This window comes from Anopheles darlingi, chromosome X, assembly GCF_943734745.1.
Source record: "Anopheles darlingi chromosome X, idAnoDarlMG_H_01, whole genome shotgun sequence".
NCBI lineage: Eukaryota > Metazoa > Arthropoda > Insecta > Diptera > Culicidae > Anopheles > Anopheles darlingi.
In genome coordinates, this window is record NC_064873.1 from 1,900,001 (window position 1) to 1,916,236 (window position 16,236).

Genomic DNA, 16,236 nt, shown 5'->3' on the forward strand with positions numbered 1-16,236 from the left:
CCGAGGAGTAGTAGTAACAGCAGCACCAGCGTACAATGATGCCACCTCCCGGCCGGGCATGCCTTGGTGCGCAGCCACATAATTCGATCGGTTGTGATAGTTTAGGGCTTCTCCTCGTCCTTCTCCTGTTGTCGTTGTCCGTGCGAACCGTGTTCCTTCGTTGTGGCGCGCGCGCGCCCCAAACACGCGGCAAACGTCAGTCGCCGGATGTTGCACGCTCGGTACTGGCGCTCGCCCGCCGGCTGACCGGCTGGCCATTCTAGGCCTGGCTGGACACCGCTCTCGCTGTTGCGCTGTTGCGCTGTTGGGCGCGATATTGCGCTCGCGCGCGCGCGCGCAGAATATCTGGCACCCGTTCTGGGGGGAGGGGGAAGAGCATGATAATGGCGATGGCGAAATCACACTGCCCACTGTGGTTTGCCCCACCGTGGCAGGGAGGGAGGGAGGAAGAGGAAATGGTTCTCGTTGCGCAGAATTATGGGCGCTGTTGGTCATAGGTCAAGCAACAGTCAAGCTGGCCGATAACGCTGGCCTCCAAGGCCTTCGGGATGTGGTTCGTTGTTGTTGTTGCTGCCGGTTGGGGTTGTGAATTGTGTTGTGGTGTGTGTGTGTGACGTGTGCTAGATGGTGTGCGGATCACGCGGAGCAAAAACAGTTGATTAAAGCTTGGAACATGTTAATACTTGGCCGCACAAAAAAAGGTCATATCTCAGCCAAAAAATTGACGTATAAAGAAAAGAAAGGTGTCATTTTGTCGGTTTTTTCCTTTGCCTTTAATTAAAATTAATTTAATTAATTTTGATGCAAATTATTCATTCGTTTTTTATATGCCTTTTTCAACATTTTCGTTACACTTTTTCGGCTGTTTTATTTTCCTAGAATCAAGGTAAAAGTCTCCTCCTAAAGTTTTCTTATGGTATTTTGAGTCGAGTTTGAAAATTTCAAGACTTTCGCTGTTTTTCCTCCAGCCAAATCCAAATTTTACAGTTTTTCTCTCAGTTTTTTTCTCCCTTTGCGTTCCATCGGCGATAACCTTTTGAAGGCGTGGATCAATTTTGACAAAAATTTTACCACTGAATAAACAGACTACAATGATTAAAACGCTGCCAACGGAATGGCAAAGTGACCACTAGGCGCGCTGCAATGATTAAACAAGGGGCGGCCAAATATTAACTGTTCCAAGCTTTATTATGCTCTCGCGTGGTTCTCGGTACCATCGGTTGGGGGATCTGGGATAAATGCCCAAGCTAGTAGCTAGTGTAGTAGCGAGATGCATAGAACAGAGCTAAGAGCAAAGAGAAAGAGAGAGAGAGAGAAAGCGTATATTTCCTTGCTCCCTCTTTGCTTTCTTTTCGCCCGTCCGGGCACTTGAGATGCATTAGGCGTGCGCTCTGCACTAATGTCACCGATCACAGGCATCTGCCTCGCCCTTCCAGCCCCCCTCTCCTCTTTCCATCCCTTCAGAGATGGATGAATGTTTGATTGTAGTTTGAAGAGCTTCCTTGAAGTGCCGCAGTAACCGCCGGGCGCCGACTGTTTGCTCTGGAACAGTGATCGAAGCAGCCGCAGCTGCTGCTGCAGCTCATCGTGTGTTGCGTCACGCCACAGAGAGAGAGAGAGAGAGAGAGAGAGAGAGAGAAACCGCTTCTAATCGAGGTGGTTCCGGGGTTCTTATCAAAAATAACCCGCCTGGATTCTGGGCCAACAAGCGGCTTTCGCGACGACGGGCTCGTCGTCCCGGACTGCCATTTTCAAGGCACGAAGCAGACGAGAAGCCGGGCGCTTCCGGCTTGGTGCATGCAAACGGCCACACCGTGGCACCGTGGCATTCCCGTGGCGAACGCGAACACGAACACGCGTACTGTACACGGACCAAGCACGCCCGCACCACCCGACTCGGCACAAACTCGATCAGTGAGCAGTGGATCCACTGCCAGGTCATCACCGATCGCGTCGGTAACGTCAGATCTGAAGGGTGTGGGGGGGGGGGGGATGTTGGTTCCCGTGTTTTTCTTTTGCTAACAACAACAAGGCGAGTTCGAGGCGCGAATCCATCTTTCGATTCGTTTCATCACAACCACTCGAGAAGTGGTTGGGTAGCGGAGGCAGGAGGAGGAGAAGGAGGAGGAGGAGGAGGAAGTGGCACGATCATCACGACCGGAGCCAGATTGTTCCGGTTTCTGCTGTGGCGCGATTGTGGCGCGATGCACGACGATGCTGGCTGGGGCGATGATTACGTGTTCGTGTGGCGTGTATTTGTGTGTGTGTGTGTGTGTGTGTGTGCGGTAAGTGACGCCTAAAGGCCCAAAAACGAAGCGGAAGCAATAGCACCGACCTCCTCCCGACTTCCAGTAAGAACAACGAGCAAGAACACTCAAGGTTTTTTAGTGTTCATTAAGGGGCGGGGGGGCTTCGGTATTTAATTTTAATTCTTCGCATTTACTTTTTACATTTTTTTATGATTACTTATCCTTTCAAGATTATTGTATAAAATTTGGGGATCAATCGAAGCCAAACTCAGAAAGATATTGATTTTTGAAGGCTGGCAATGCAATCTCGCGACTTTGAATCGCGATTCCCAAAACCCACGTTTTCAAAGTCGGTGCCCATCATAGCATAAAAACTACTGAACCGATCGATTTGAAATTTCGAACACATAATCTGTACTCTATTGGCCAGGTAGCCCCGTCGAGTTTTTATAAAAATTGTTGATACTTTTTTTTAAATAAATTTTTTAATTATGTCGAAAGTGTCGTTTTGGAGGCAACATCGAAAAAAGCATCACTTTTTCAACTTTAAAAATTTGTCAAAAATCGAAAAATGGGAAATTTTACAAAAACTCGACGGGGCTACCTGGATAAACTTATAATCTAACAAAAAAAAAATTCATTTGAATATTTCTGACGACCCAGCACGTGACTACGATGGGCACCGTAAAACAGTACATTTTTGCTAACTAGCCTTTTTAGATGGGATGCCAGGAACGTAGTTTTGATCAAACCTTCTCCATAATAAAACCAATTATTCTTGAAAAGTTGTAGTTTAATATGACCTTTTTTTTTGAAAAAATTAAATTAAATTGGTTTCTTCACTGGAAATCGTCAGAAATAAGGTTTTTTTTTCTTTTCTTGGTTTTCATTTTTCATTTCACGAACAGCGTACTGAAGCATTCCTTCTCGATAGTGTTCGGTAGTTCGGTGCTTGTTTCCTGCTTCCGTGCTGGGGCTGCCTGCGTGCCTGCGGCACTATTCGGCTCTGGCCAAGGCCAAGCGGACCGTCAGAACATCGTGCGTGCGACACCGCAGACCGCTTACCGCACCCCAGACTGATCGACACGGTTTGACCTCGCGACTTGACCCCGTGCGCATCCGGCATACCGGCTGATAAGGCATGGCATCAAGGCCCGACCCTAGTCCTAGTCCCAGTCCCAGCGGTATTCGGGGGCGATCCGGCGAAAGTACCGCTAGTTCCGCTGTGTGACATCGCGAAGGCGCGCGCGTCTCGACACACACACACACACACCCAGAGGGTTGGCCAAGCGTCTGTGACGTCTACGTCCGTTACGTGGAGCACCGTCGTGACGTCAGAACGCTTGTCGACGTTCCGGGAAAATTCCGCCCGTGATGCGTTTCCCGGTTAATCAGCGGCCAGCGCGGCTGTTGCCACTGCTCCTGCTGCTAACCACTTCCGGCTGGAGTGCGCCACTAGCCACAGGTGACACCGGTGGTGGATCGGTGGTTACGATCGGGCGGTGCGCGGCGAACGGCGAGCGTCTGCTGCACGTCGAGAACCTGACGATCGTGAAGAGCCCGACAACCACGCTCACGGGAACGCTGGAGGTTTGTGGTTGCACCAATTGCACTTCCTTCCTTCCCCCCACCCCGCTTACGCTTCAATTCGCCTTTGCAGATCCACATCGATCCACGGTTTGCGGTGAGCTGTGTCCGGGCACTGCCCAAAACACCGTCCAGCCGGGCCGCACTGCGGGGCTACCGCTTTCCCCATCCCAGCCGCATCGAAATCCACGTGCAGGAGCAACCGCTATCAGCCCGCGACCAGCAGCCAAGCCCGATGGACGAGTCCTCCCTGGATTATCAGCTGCTCGTCTATGGTGTGCGCCGCCGGATCCAGTCCGGTCCTGCAGATGCCTAGCGGCCTAGTGGTGTGTGGTTATCGATACGATCTGGTCCAGCACGTCACCCCCCCCTGGGGTTTCACGGGGTTTGAAGAGTTTTGAAGAAGATGCAGTTTGGGTTGGAGAGGGTTGGGGGCATGGCTTGCAGAGAACAACAACAATAAACACGCTACAAAACCCTTAGCCTCACACAATGTAGGCGGCTACTAGGCAGAGGCTAGGAGAGTTGCGAGTTGTCATTGGCATCCGAAAGCTGGAGGGCATCAGTCCAAACTGAAGCGATCTCAATCTTCACGTGGCTTTACGTAAATCACATCATCATTTTTGTTCTTTGTTGACTTTTCAAACATACGTAAAACGTGCTGGTACTAGCTGTAAGATACTTAAAGCTTGGAACAGTTAATATTTGGTCTCCCCTTGTTTAATCATTGCAGCGCGCCTAGAAGCCTCACTTTGCCATTCCGTGGACAGCGTTTTAATCATTGTAGTCTGTTTATTTAGCGGTAAAATTTTTGAAAGAAAAAAAAACACGTCTGCACACTCACACTGTAAAAATTGGATTTGGCTGGAGAAAAAACCCGCGAAAGTCTTGAAATTTTCAAACTCTACTCAAAATACTATATGTAAACTTTAGGGAGGGGACTTTTACCTTGATTCAAGGAAAATAAAACAGCCGCAAAAGTGTAACGAAAAAGTTGAAAAAGTCATATAAAAAACGAATGAATAATTTGCATCAAAATTATTCTTTTTAAAGACAATAACCGAAAATCGACAAAATGACACCTTTCTTTTCTTTATACGTCAATTTTTTGGCTGAGATATGACCTATTTTGTGCGGCCAAGTATTAACATGTTCCATGCTTTACGTCAATTATTGTTCATTAGATTCCATTGACGGTAGAGAAAAAAGCTGAAAATTAAAATAAAAGGAAACCCAAAGGAGCTATCCAACCTCTGCTGGGCAACAACCATAGGCACACACACACACACACTCAGCCGGATACTGGTTGGCGCGATGCCGTAGAAGGGGGCACGATCAGCTGGGGCGTTCATGATGATGACCACGGTTCCACGGTCACGGTCCCGGGCGCGCGCGTTCGCCCGTTCGTGCGGGCACATCACATGTTCGCTCGCGCATTCCCTTATCAATCGGGCATCGTGCAGCGCCGCAGGAGCAGCAGGAGCCGATCCTTCAGCCGGCTGGCCGGCCGATCAGCACCGGCCACAGATCAGCTGATTAACCTCGGGATGAGCGCAGGTGTGCGGCCAGTGTTGCGGCCAGTGTTGCGGGGAAGACGGTCGGAGGAGCAATAAATTAGAACCGAACCGTTGCTAGCGGCCACAGTACACCGTGAGTGCTGGGACCGGACGCAGAGGATACTCGCTGCAGGCTACTTGTTACGTTGTTAAGGTTTGAACGAGTCAGTAACGACCTCCCTAGTCCCTAGTACTGCGGGCTACTAGGAACACGCGTGTGTGTGTGTGCGTGCGTGTGTGGTTTGCACTGTAGTCCAGTGTTGTGTTGAAGTGAGCGATTAGACCTCGCTACCTCGTCCGTAGAGTCGTGCGGAACTAACAGCCCGCTTCCCCCATGGCAACAAGGGTCATCACCGGTGGCTACAACAACAGCAGCAGCAGCAGCAGCAGCGGCGGCAACCAAATGCGAAGGTAAAGAACGCAACCCTCCGCTGTAGCGCTTCTAGACCGCGAAGGTCTTGGAAGGTTCGTGCCCCCTCCCCTCCCCCATCCCCTTTCCTTTGCTTTAACCTGCTGCAAGAGTGCTACAAATCGCGAACGCACGCACACACACCGGTGTTGTGGATGTCTGGTGCTGCACGTCCAAAGAGTTATCGCGAAATTCGCCTCCGCCGACATCTCAGTCCATCAGTCGTATCGTCCAAGTCCATCATCACCCCATCATCATCCGTTGATGTGTTGAAGATGAAGTGACAAGACAAGGCGTTAGGCAACCACCACACCCCAGACCCACGGCAACGGCAAGGGCAGCTGTACGCGATTACCGCGCTGCGTAATGGTCGCGCCGAGCGGCCGCTGGCGTGTCCATGCTCGCTCGTGAAAGTTGGTCGCGGTTTCGCGGATTTTCCGCGCGGAGGAAGACCACACCACGCCATGCGATTGCGTAACCGAATCAGGCGGCGCTTCCTCGCGCTACCATCCGCAGACCAAGCAGCAGCAGCAGCAGCAGTAGCACCTCTAGCACACTCTGTAGCATATGAGCCCGCGTGGCTCCAATTCATGTGGCAACGCAATTGAACTCCATGCTCCGTGGCCCCCCGGGCGCATAACATACGATTGGTGTGCCGCCGTGTGGTCAGCAGGCGACCGTTGGCCGTTTAATTTAAAAGTCCTTCAACGCTCGTCACATGCAAGGGTTTCCGTGACTCGCTTTTCCATGGCGTTGGCGCTCTCCGAAACCAGCAACAGCAACCAGCGCAGTACTGAGCTGAGTTGAGCTGAGCAGGTTATGGTGACGACCTGATACGGAAACGGTAACAATCCGTTTAACCTTTCAAATTGTATTGAACGTCACACTGCATGCTTCAATGAGTGTGTGTGTGTGTGTGCGCGGTGACCATGGCCTTAGTCGATCGATAGATACTAGCGATGCCGAGATCCAGCGTAGCGAAGGCCATATGATGCCCGGTTGGATGCCGGAATTCGATAAGGACCAAGCTCCACGACACCAACCCCTATCCAAAACACACACACAGTCGGCCAGGCAAGCACAGATCCTTTGCGTAGATTGTGGGGTTTGCGCGTCGACGTCTCGATGCATCATCACCGGCCGGATGCGCTCGAACTTGGGAGATACCTACAGCGACAACAACAACAACAGTAACAGCAAAGCCGACGACCAAACGATAGGTTGCTAGGGAGCGAACGCAATTTCGCATTGTCACGGTGGCGGATGGGTTGAGTAAAGGGTGCCGAGTGTGGGGGGGGGGGGGGAGGGCGGAGTGAAAGGGATAGAGTGGGGGGGGATAGAGTGGAAGCGTTTGGCTGACGAAGCGCTGGCGCAGAACGGTTGTCGTCGTCGTCGTCGTCGTCGTCGTCGTTGGGCCTTGCGGATCATATGATGCCCAGTCATCAGGCGGCCCCCTTCCCCCCTCGCCACTGTACACACACGCGAACACGGCGCTGTTGGTGGTCGTGTCGTATCGTCGTCGTCGTCGTCGACGCGCGCGCCGTATCGGCCGATATACACGCGCAATGTAGAGTGTTTGCCATCCACAGTGCTGGCTAGGTTGGTATACACCGTGCCACAAGCCCCCAGTCTTTCTGGCTGGTTGCACAAAATGCCCCCCCCCCCCTCGATCTTCCTCGCTAATTCGTTTTTTGGTCGTTGCATGATATTTTAATGGTTTTCAATAATCTTGGTGCACGGCAGCAGCAGGGTAAAGGTTGAGACGCGGGCTCAAAAGCAGCTGTAGGATTGGCTTGCCATCATAAATGTCGGTTTTGCATTCACGATACTACTGGGACGTACTGGGTGCGTAGGATACGTTAGGCTCGGATTACCTGATTGACTGATGATATGGGGTCAACCTATACGTCGGATGATTCGCTGTTAAATAACCTATACAATAGAACGTACATGATGATGTGCCAAGTTAGCTGTTCAAGTTCCTTATTTAGCTCGTAACCACATTTGTAACCCCTTTTCCATCTTGACATTCACAGACTGTTACTCCCTCATCTCGTTCTCCCATTAGGATTGCTTGCAATTGAATTTCTTTCTCTCTCTCTCTCTCTCTCTCTCTCTCTCTCTCTCACTCTTTTCTGTTTTTCTCTTTCTTTTGTTGCTATTTTATTCTGTTTATCACACAACTTGCAGCGCTGGTAGATATCGCCCTACCGGATCAGATAGTGGGAGCTCGATGACGGCGACGACGACGACGACGACGACGGCGGCGGCGGCAGCGGCGGTTGCGCACCATGGAGGAGGGGTACAGCCAAAACCAGGGACGGTACCGCAGGAGCGGCCAGTCAGTAATGAGCAGCAGCTGAGCGTACAGCAACAGCAACAGTCAATCCGCGTACCCGTTGTCGCCGCCGACGCCGCAGTCGCAGTCCGTACGCCGCAAGCCACAAGCCGCAGCGTTGTCATCGCGGACCAGAAGCAACAGCAGCAGCAGCAGCAGCATCACCACCACCATCACCACCATCAGCACCAACAGCAACCGCACCGACAACAACCGACAGCAGTAGTAGCGATGGGCGACGACAACAGCAGCAGCACACCGATCAACCGGGACCGCCTGGGTCAGTGGCCAACCGGGCCGGATGGGGAAACCGCTGGTGCCATCTCGGGCTTCGATCGACTCCGGATTGGCAAGTACAACAAGGTACGTCGTGAGTGTGTGTGTGTCCCACAAAAAAACGGTCCGGCCGATGCAGAACGGACCTGCACATGACCTTTCCCTCACTGGCAAAGGTCAACAAAGGGCGGCAACGAAGGGTGGAGAGGAGAGGCGGTAACCGCGGACCGTGCGGCTGGTTTGTTTTGGTTTCTAGTTCTCCTTTCAGCCAGCCACTCCTCCATCCATGCGCCTTGCATGGACTCCCATCATTATCCCTGCAGCACCTACGTTGTGTTCCCCGGTCCGGCCCTTCCCCCCCTTCCTCGTCTTTACACTCTCATACTGCCCCGGACCGGACGCCGCTAGGTTGCGTCAGTCACCTGATGCCGGAATAATAGGGTTTTTGGGCTACGCTTGGGCGCGAAGTGGGAAGTGGGTGTGGAGCAACAGGAGGAGACCGATTGGGTTTGGGTTCCCGCGATTTTTGAACCAGCCGTGTGCAAACCCCGCTCCCTGTGCCCCCATCCTCCAAAGGGACAGTTTAGCGAACCGTTTCGCGCTTTTCGCGCTTGCAGCTCGGTACGCGTGTAAGTGTTAGTAAGTGTGTGTGTGTGTGTGTGTGTGTGTGTGTGAAAGAGGGGGGGAGGCATTCTTCAAAACGCGACTCCAGCGTGTGTGATGTCGTCACGGCACCAATGGCGGCTATGGCGGCAGTGATGACCTGTGCCTAGCGGTCTGACGCAAATCGCTTGGGTCAATTGTGCGACCGAAGCACAGGCACACAGACACACAGACACAACCCCAAAAAAATGTAGTAAGTGAGGGGTCTCATACCCCTCCCTCCCACACCCACAGCCGATACAAATGAACGGTTAGGCTCTGTCCTTCGCCTTCCATTCCATTCACCACGGTCGGTGTGGCGAACGTCGTAGCGCGGCCAAGCGGGGCAACGCCATGTATCGATCTCGAAAGTCCTTCAAATGGCATCTAACAGGATGAGGCGGAGGAGGAGGAGGAGGAGGAGGAGGAGGGCGACGCGGCAGAGCGCGTGGAATGGAGACTCTATTTGCTCAACTCACTCGCAGGCCTTCTTACATCCTTTAGCGTTCTGCTTCAATCTTTGGATTGGATTGGTGGTGCTGCTCTCGATTTATGCGTCCTCACCACATCCGTCTCAATACCGCAACCGCGGCCAACATTACCGCATGCCCTTGGCTTTGACCGCGGCGACCGTCAATCGTCTGTTCGCTCACTTGCTGCGGTCATATCATTGGGTGGCGCGATAAAGTCCAATTTGCGCCCGAACAGCAGCTGCCCTCGCTGCGGTACCACCGATCATCCCATCAGCAGCAACAGTCGCAGGAATGGGGCAGGCAAGGGATAGAGGACTACGATCGGTTTGCTCTAACCTGTTTCTCTCTCTTTCTCTCTCTCTCTCTCTCTCTACTTCTTTCTTTCTTTCACATAAACATACACATTCTCTCTCTCTCTCCTACCCCAATATCGTAGGGACTGTCTTTTAGCATCGAGGAACGGCAGGCGCTCGGTATCCATGGGCTGTTGCCGGCTGTGGTGCGGTCGGAGCAGGCCCAGGTGGAGCACTGTGCAGAGCTGCTGCGCCACTACGAGGCCCCGTTGGACAAGTATATCTACCTGATGGGGCTGCTGGACCGAAACGAGCGGCTCTTCTATCGTCTGCTCGCCTCGAACATCGGCGAGATGATGCCGCTGGTGTACACGCCGACGGTCGGGCTGGCCTGCCAGCGGTACAGCCTGGTATTCGAGCGGCCGCGCGGCCTGTTCGTCACGATCAACGACCTGGGGCACGTGTACGAGGTGCTGTGCAACTGGCCAGAGTCGGACGTGCGTGCGATCGTCGTGACGGACGGTGAGCGCATCCTCGGGCTCGGTGATCTGGGCGCGAACGGTATGGGCATACCGGTCGGCAAGCTGGCACTCTACACGGCACTCGCCGGCATCAAGCCCCACCAGTGTCTACCGGTCACGCTCGACGTGGGCACCAACACGCAATCGATCCTGGACGATCCACTGTACATTGGGTTGCGGCAGCGGCGTGTCACCGGGCCCGATTACGACGCACTGGTCCAGGAGTTCATGGAAGCGGCAGTGCGCCGCTTCGGCCGCAACTGTCTGATCCAGTTCGAGGACTTTGCGAACGCGAACGCGTTCCGCTTCCTCGACCGTTATCGGAACGACTATTGCACCTTCAACGATGACATCCAGGGAACGGCGGCCGTAGCGGTCGCTGGCCTGTTCGCTTCGCTGCGCATCACCCGCACCAAGCTCTCGGACAACCGGATACTGTTCCAGGGGGCGGGTGAGGCGGCGCTCGGTATTGCGCAGCTGTGCGTGATGGCGCTGCAGCAGGATGGACTGAGCGAAGCCGAGGCACGGCGTCGAATCTGGCTCGTCGATAGCCGTGGTCTGATCGTGAAGGATCGTCCGGCTGGTGGGCTGAGTGGTCACAAGCACAACTTTGCGCACGAGCACCCGCCGGTCGATACGCTGCACGAGGCTGTGCAGCAGCTCCGGCCGACCATCTTGATCGGCGCGGCTGCCATCGCAGGCGCCTTCACGCCCGCCATCCTGCGCGCGATGGCCGACTGCAACGAGCGGCCCGTCATCTTTGCCCTCTCCAACCCAACCAGCAAAGCGGAATGCACGGCAGAGCAGGCCTACCAGCACACGGACGGTCGGGCCGTGTTCGCTTCCGGTTCGCCCTTCGATCCCGTCACCTACGGTGGCCGCACGTTCTATCCCGGTCAGGGGAACAACTCGTACATCTTCCCGGGTATCGCGCTCGGCGTACTGTGCGCCGGTGCGGGCACCATTCCCGAGGAGTTGTTCCTGCGTTCCGCCCAGCGGTTGGCTGAGATTGTGACGGACGAGGATCTGGAGCGGGGCAGCCTCTACCCACCGCTCGATCGCATCCAGGAGTGCTCGGTGCAGATCGCCGTGCACATTATGGAGTACGCGTACCAGCAGGGTATCGCCGCAACGCAGCCGGAACCGCGCGACAAGGAAGCGTTCGTGCGTGCACAGATGTACGATCCGCACTACAAGTCGGCCCTGCCCACAGTTTACGCCTGGCCAAAGCTCTAAGGTCCCGGCGGTCTCATGTGCCGTGTCCCGATGCTCCTCGGGTACAGCTGCACTCCGTGATTCATCCGCGCTATCAATGGTGTGCGTGTTTGTTATATCTCGTACTGTTCTGTGTTGTTATATTGTGTTGTGTTAACTATGTACAATGCCCTTCTCATTTGCCAACATTCCCCCTCCCCCCTCCTTTTCCCAACCCCCAGAGCCTCACTTTTGCTACAATCAGTCCTGGATCAACGCTTCTCTCTCAACACCGACTACATCCCGCAAGACCACCCACTATCACTTCTGTTATTGTTGTTTTTTTTCTCCATTGTTTTCCGGGGTGGCCTCTGCTAGTGTACCGATGCCGTTAAAGCGCAAAAAAAGCAAATCGAAACCCCTGGTAAAGGTAATAAATATTTATTCGCTAATGTTTGGCATATACATGCTGGTAGCGTTTTACTTCCCGCTTTTAGAATTCTTCAATACTGCCGCAATTCAGGGTGGCCAGTGCATATCAAGCACAAATCAATTAGTTTAATTTTATCTCTAGTTAACGATCATCGTCTCTTACTCGAGAATATCCTCTTCGCCAGTCGAAACGATTGGCGCACAACCGTCGGGAAACAGATTGATTTGCGGTTTTGTAGCCAGCTCCTCCTTAGCGTCATTGTAGCGCTGCTGGTAATTGGTGGGCTTACAGGCCACATATTCATCATCCGAACTAAGAGAGCTGATCGTTATGGTATCGGAATCGCTACCATCGTTCTCCTCTTCATCCTCGGCGACATGATCTAATACGGTTGTTATACCTTTGCGCTGGAGTGCGCGCTGCTCGCGCTTCTTAAACTCTTGTTTAATCGGTTTCAGCTTGTCATGCAGCTGATTCAACACCTTTCGGTAGTTGCGCTTCGTGCTTCTATCCACCGGCTCTGCGGGCGGTTCTTCGTTGTCGTGCTCCGTATCTACACCAGCTGGTGAAGCTGAATCCAACGCTGATGCCGTATGCAGGAAAAATTCATCTTCAGCGGGCATGGTATCCGGGACACTTCCGTCGATTGTGATTTCATATTCGATCCCTTCTTCAAAGTCAATAATTCGCTGTTCTGTTGTGTTCGCTGCGTGTGATTTTTTCGGCACGAAGAGGCGGGCCACGTCTGACTCCATATCAGCAATTGTTTGCAGCCGATGCTCAGTATTCTCCCGGATTTCCGACAATAAGGTAGCAGTACACTGTAGAAGATGGTTATTGCCTCGCAAGGGATTGTTTGCTACTTCATCCAACGTATTCATCAGAGTTGTCAATAGCACGTGAGTTGCAGTTACATTCGCCGTAACTGCTTGCGTTCGTGTTTTTAGCAACTCAACCTGTTTTGACGCCACCGTTGCCTGCAAAGTACTCTCTTGTGGTATCGGAAGCAGATTGGACTTCATCTCCTTCGACAGCTGCTTGAGGAAGATTGTAGCCTTGTAGAGGGTAATGCGTGCCTTTCCTAGATCAGAGCCGCTGGCAATAGCTAGCCCCATCCGGTACAAGCACATCGACTGGAGATACAGCAATACTTTTCGTTGCTTCTGAATTGAAAACAAAAGAGAGAGAGAGAGAAATAATACAATTTAATATGCAATGTAAAAGTTTCATTTTCGCTAGAAGTTACCTTTGCATTTAGGAACAGCTGCTCGGGTTCATTTTCGACAGTTGATTGGTCGCAAAAATATTCGCGTGCCTCCAGCAGGCCATACATATGATCGTACTCTTTGGCGAGATCTGTGTAGGACTCGAGCGATTTGCCCAAATCATACAGATGTTCAACGACGTCTCGCATACCACACACACAAATGCTCAACGCGCGAGATGCAGCCGTGCTAAAATATCATCAATGAAATATTTAGTCAAATGATCCCGGATACGCATTGAGTTCACAGCCGAAAGACATACCGAAGCAGCTCGTTCTCGTACGAACTCATCTCGTCAAAGTGTATGAAAACCTGGTCTGCTGCTACGTGAAACATATCGATCCCACAGAGAAAAGAAACCACCGCAGTAATATTCGTATTGAACTTGCGATTGTAATAACCGGTGCCGGCTATTATCGGTACAGCAAGCCCTGCGACGGCGATTAATCTGCGAACGAAAAATCACAATAGCATGGATTAGATAGTGCTGGGGCATGTTTTGGTCTTCGCAGTACTATCTACCTTGAACGGCTGCAACCGAGCAAGCTGGGTATGATCATACCGGCACAACCGGCGGCGGTAACCACCGAGAAACAGTATCTTTGCAACCAGTATGATGAATCCGGGACTTCGGGCATCTTTTTCACAATACTTTCCAGTACGGCCTGGTGCTCTGAGAGTAGCCGCTCAGAGATACATATATCCAGTAAAGCCGTGCGCTTGTAAACTTCTTTGTAAAACGCCATTTTACGCCAATTTACCGGCCGATCGAACTGCTGTTGAACCAAATATTTAACTCGCAGCTCATGTCAAGTGACATCTAAACGTAGCAGCTGCTAGATGGGCAATCGTTACTGAAGAGGTGGTGCTACATGAGCCGTAAATTTATGCGTAAATTTACACATTAATGCCAAAACGATTACGCTTCGTGTGGCAGGGGTAAACACCCGAAAATTTATATCGAAATGTCAAACGTATTGTTTAGATCTGTGTTTTGGCCGCAGAAGGTAATTTCCGAATAAATTTTGCAGTTTTTAACGATTTTGTTGCTGTTGCTGTTATATTTATATTAAAAATGCAACAACAATACAAAAAGGACCTACATTTTCGTAAATAAAGCGTTTGATAGCGTCAAGGGTTCAGCGAAAATGTCCGCGGACGTATAAAAATTTGACAGCGTGTAAAGCCGTGGCCACACGGGGCGAAAACTCTAGCGTAAACGAAAAAATTAATAGCCGTGGCCACACGGGGCGAAAACTCTAGCGCAAACGAAAAAATTAATGCCAAAACATTTACGCTTGCCGTTTACATGCTGTCAAACGATTATAGGTCCGTGGAGCGTAAAACCTAGAGTAAAAGCTGTTTGCAAATGGAAGGGCTCGCAATATGTTCTATTTGTGGTTTACATTGATAGATAGTGATCATTGCTAGTGTGTTCAATCCTTTTCTTCCACAAAACGATTTTAATTTCCTCAACCCGGCCACGTAAACATATCGAAGCGTAAACGATTTGGCATTAATTTGTAAATTTGCGCGCAAATTTTCGCTCCGTGTGGCCACGGCTAATGCCAAAACTTTTGCGCTTCGATATGTTTACATGGCCGGGTTGAGGAAATTAAAATCGTTTTTTTGAAGAAAAGGATTGAATACACTAGCAATGATCACTCACTGTCGATGTAAACCACAAAAAGAACATATTGTGAGCCCTACCGTTTGCAAAAAGCTTTTACGCTAGGTTTTACGCTCCACGGACCAATAATCGTTTGACAGCATGTAAACGGCAAGCGTAAACATTTTGGCATTAATGTGCAAATTTGCGCGCAAATTTTCGCCCCGTGTGGCCACGGCTTAAGAGTTAAACGAAACCGTTTTGGCACAAGGTACTTTAAAAAGACAGGTAGCTTCTTAACCGCTTTGACAGGTCACCATTTTGAATTTGTTTGACATTCATAGCAGGGCGCTTTTATCAACAAAACCACGTGAGTTTCAAGAAGAAGAAGAAGAAGAAGATGTGGGCAAGTTTGGTGGTTTTATCAGGAAAAGTACCTGATTTCACTCTTTTTCGGATGTTTAAATGATTCATCTCTCTATTTAAGATCATTCGAGCGACCGAGTTGTGTTTTACAGCGAGTGAGCACGGTCCAGGAACGCTAGCTAGCTCTTGTTCTAGGCCGGGTGGCAAGACCTACGGACCGATACCATATTGAAACACTAGGAAGAATTTTGGGAATATTTGCATAAACTTCAACTTTCGTGCCACTTTTCGTGAATTTTAACTGTCGTAATACCACGGAAAAGCGAAAACACCTCCGAAAAGAGCGTTCCCGAAGTAAACATCCCACCATCCCGTGAATGTCAAACTCTGAAGTTTTTTCTAAAATACGATCGGGGATTTGTTCTGGATAAAGCTACCTGTCTCTTTAAAGTACCTTGTTTTGGCATTAATTTTTTCGTTTACGCTAGAGTTTACGCCCCGTCTGGCACCGCCTAAGCAGTGAAAGGTGCTTTCGATATGTGGGCGTTTTACGAGCGTTTTTTTACGCAACTCTGTTTTCGACACAAAAAAACTCGTTTGTATCACATCAAAACATATGAAAGTGTTCACAAATCGCACCACATAGCTACCGCTGCCGCAAGTAACGCATCCTATGTGTGGTACCCTTAAGAGCTGTCACGCTGTTTCTTCTTTTGCTTGTTTATAGAACATATCTGGAGCGCGTGCGTATTTGCCATAATGGTAAAGTGCGTTCACATCAGGGCTCATCAGCACTCTCATGCTCTTATTACAACACGGAACAATGATTTAATGATAGGGAAGGTTGATAACGTTTTTTACAAAACAAAATGGAAACATATGTCCACCCCCTTGCTGGACGGTTTGCACGACTTTCACACTGTGATTCATTATGGCAGCGAGCTCTCCGTCTAAAAGCTCTCTCAAGTTACCCTTCAGCAACGGCGTCTGCGGGGTTTTATAGTTACATTATGGCAAGTAGCAAA

General features: G+C 51.1%; 3 protein-coding genes across 3 annotated transcripts; 2 read left to right on the forward strand and 1 right to left on the reverse strand.

Moving 5' to 3' along the window:
- Positions 1–1,994: 1,994 nt before the first annotated feature.
- LOC125951931 (uncharacterized) lies at positions 1,995–4,801 on the forward strand. The gene is made up of 3 exons (XM_049681086.1): positions 1,995–2,351; positions 3,158–3,839; positions 3,910–4,801. Exons 2-3 carry the CDS (start codon positions 3,624–3,626, stop codon positions 4,150–4,152), a joined length of 459 nt encoding a protein of 152 aa, XP_049537043.1. The 5' UTR covers positions 1,995–2,351; positions 3,158–3,623; the 3' UTR covers positions 4,153–4,801.
- A 557-nt stretch (positions 4,802–5,358) lies between these two features.
- LOC125951941 (NADP-dependent malic enzyme-like) lies at positions 5,359–12,003 on the forward strand. Its single transcript, XM_049681095.1, has 3 exons — positions 5,359–5,803; positions 7,992–8,502; positions 9,967–12,003. The coding sequence occupies exons 1-3, from the start codon at positions 5,727–5,729 to the stop codon at positions 11,578–11,580; spliced, it is 2,202 nt and encodes a 733-aa protein (XP_049537052.1). The 5' UTR covers positions 5,359–5,726; the 3' UTR covers positions 11,581–12,003.
- A 44-nt stretch (positions 12,004–12,047) lies between these two features.
- Positions 12,048–14,008, reverse strand: LOC125951950 (uncharacterized). The gene is made up of 4 exons (XM_049681107.1): positions 13,759–14,008; positions 13,499–13,684; positions 13,218–13,425; positions 12,048–13,134 (listed from the first exon to the last, which is right to left on the reverse strand). The coding sequence occupies exons 1-4, from the start codon at positions 13,980–13,982 to the stop codon at positions 12,130–12,132; spliced, it is 1,623 nt and encodes a 540-aa protein (XP_049537064.1). The 5' UTR covers positions 13,983–14,008; the 3' UTR covers positions 12,048–12,129.
- Between the last annotated feature and the right edge of the window lie 2,228 nt (positions 14,009–16,236).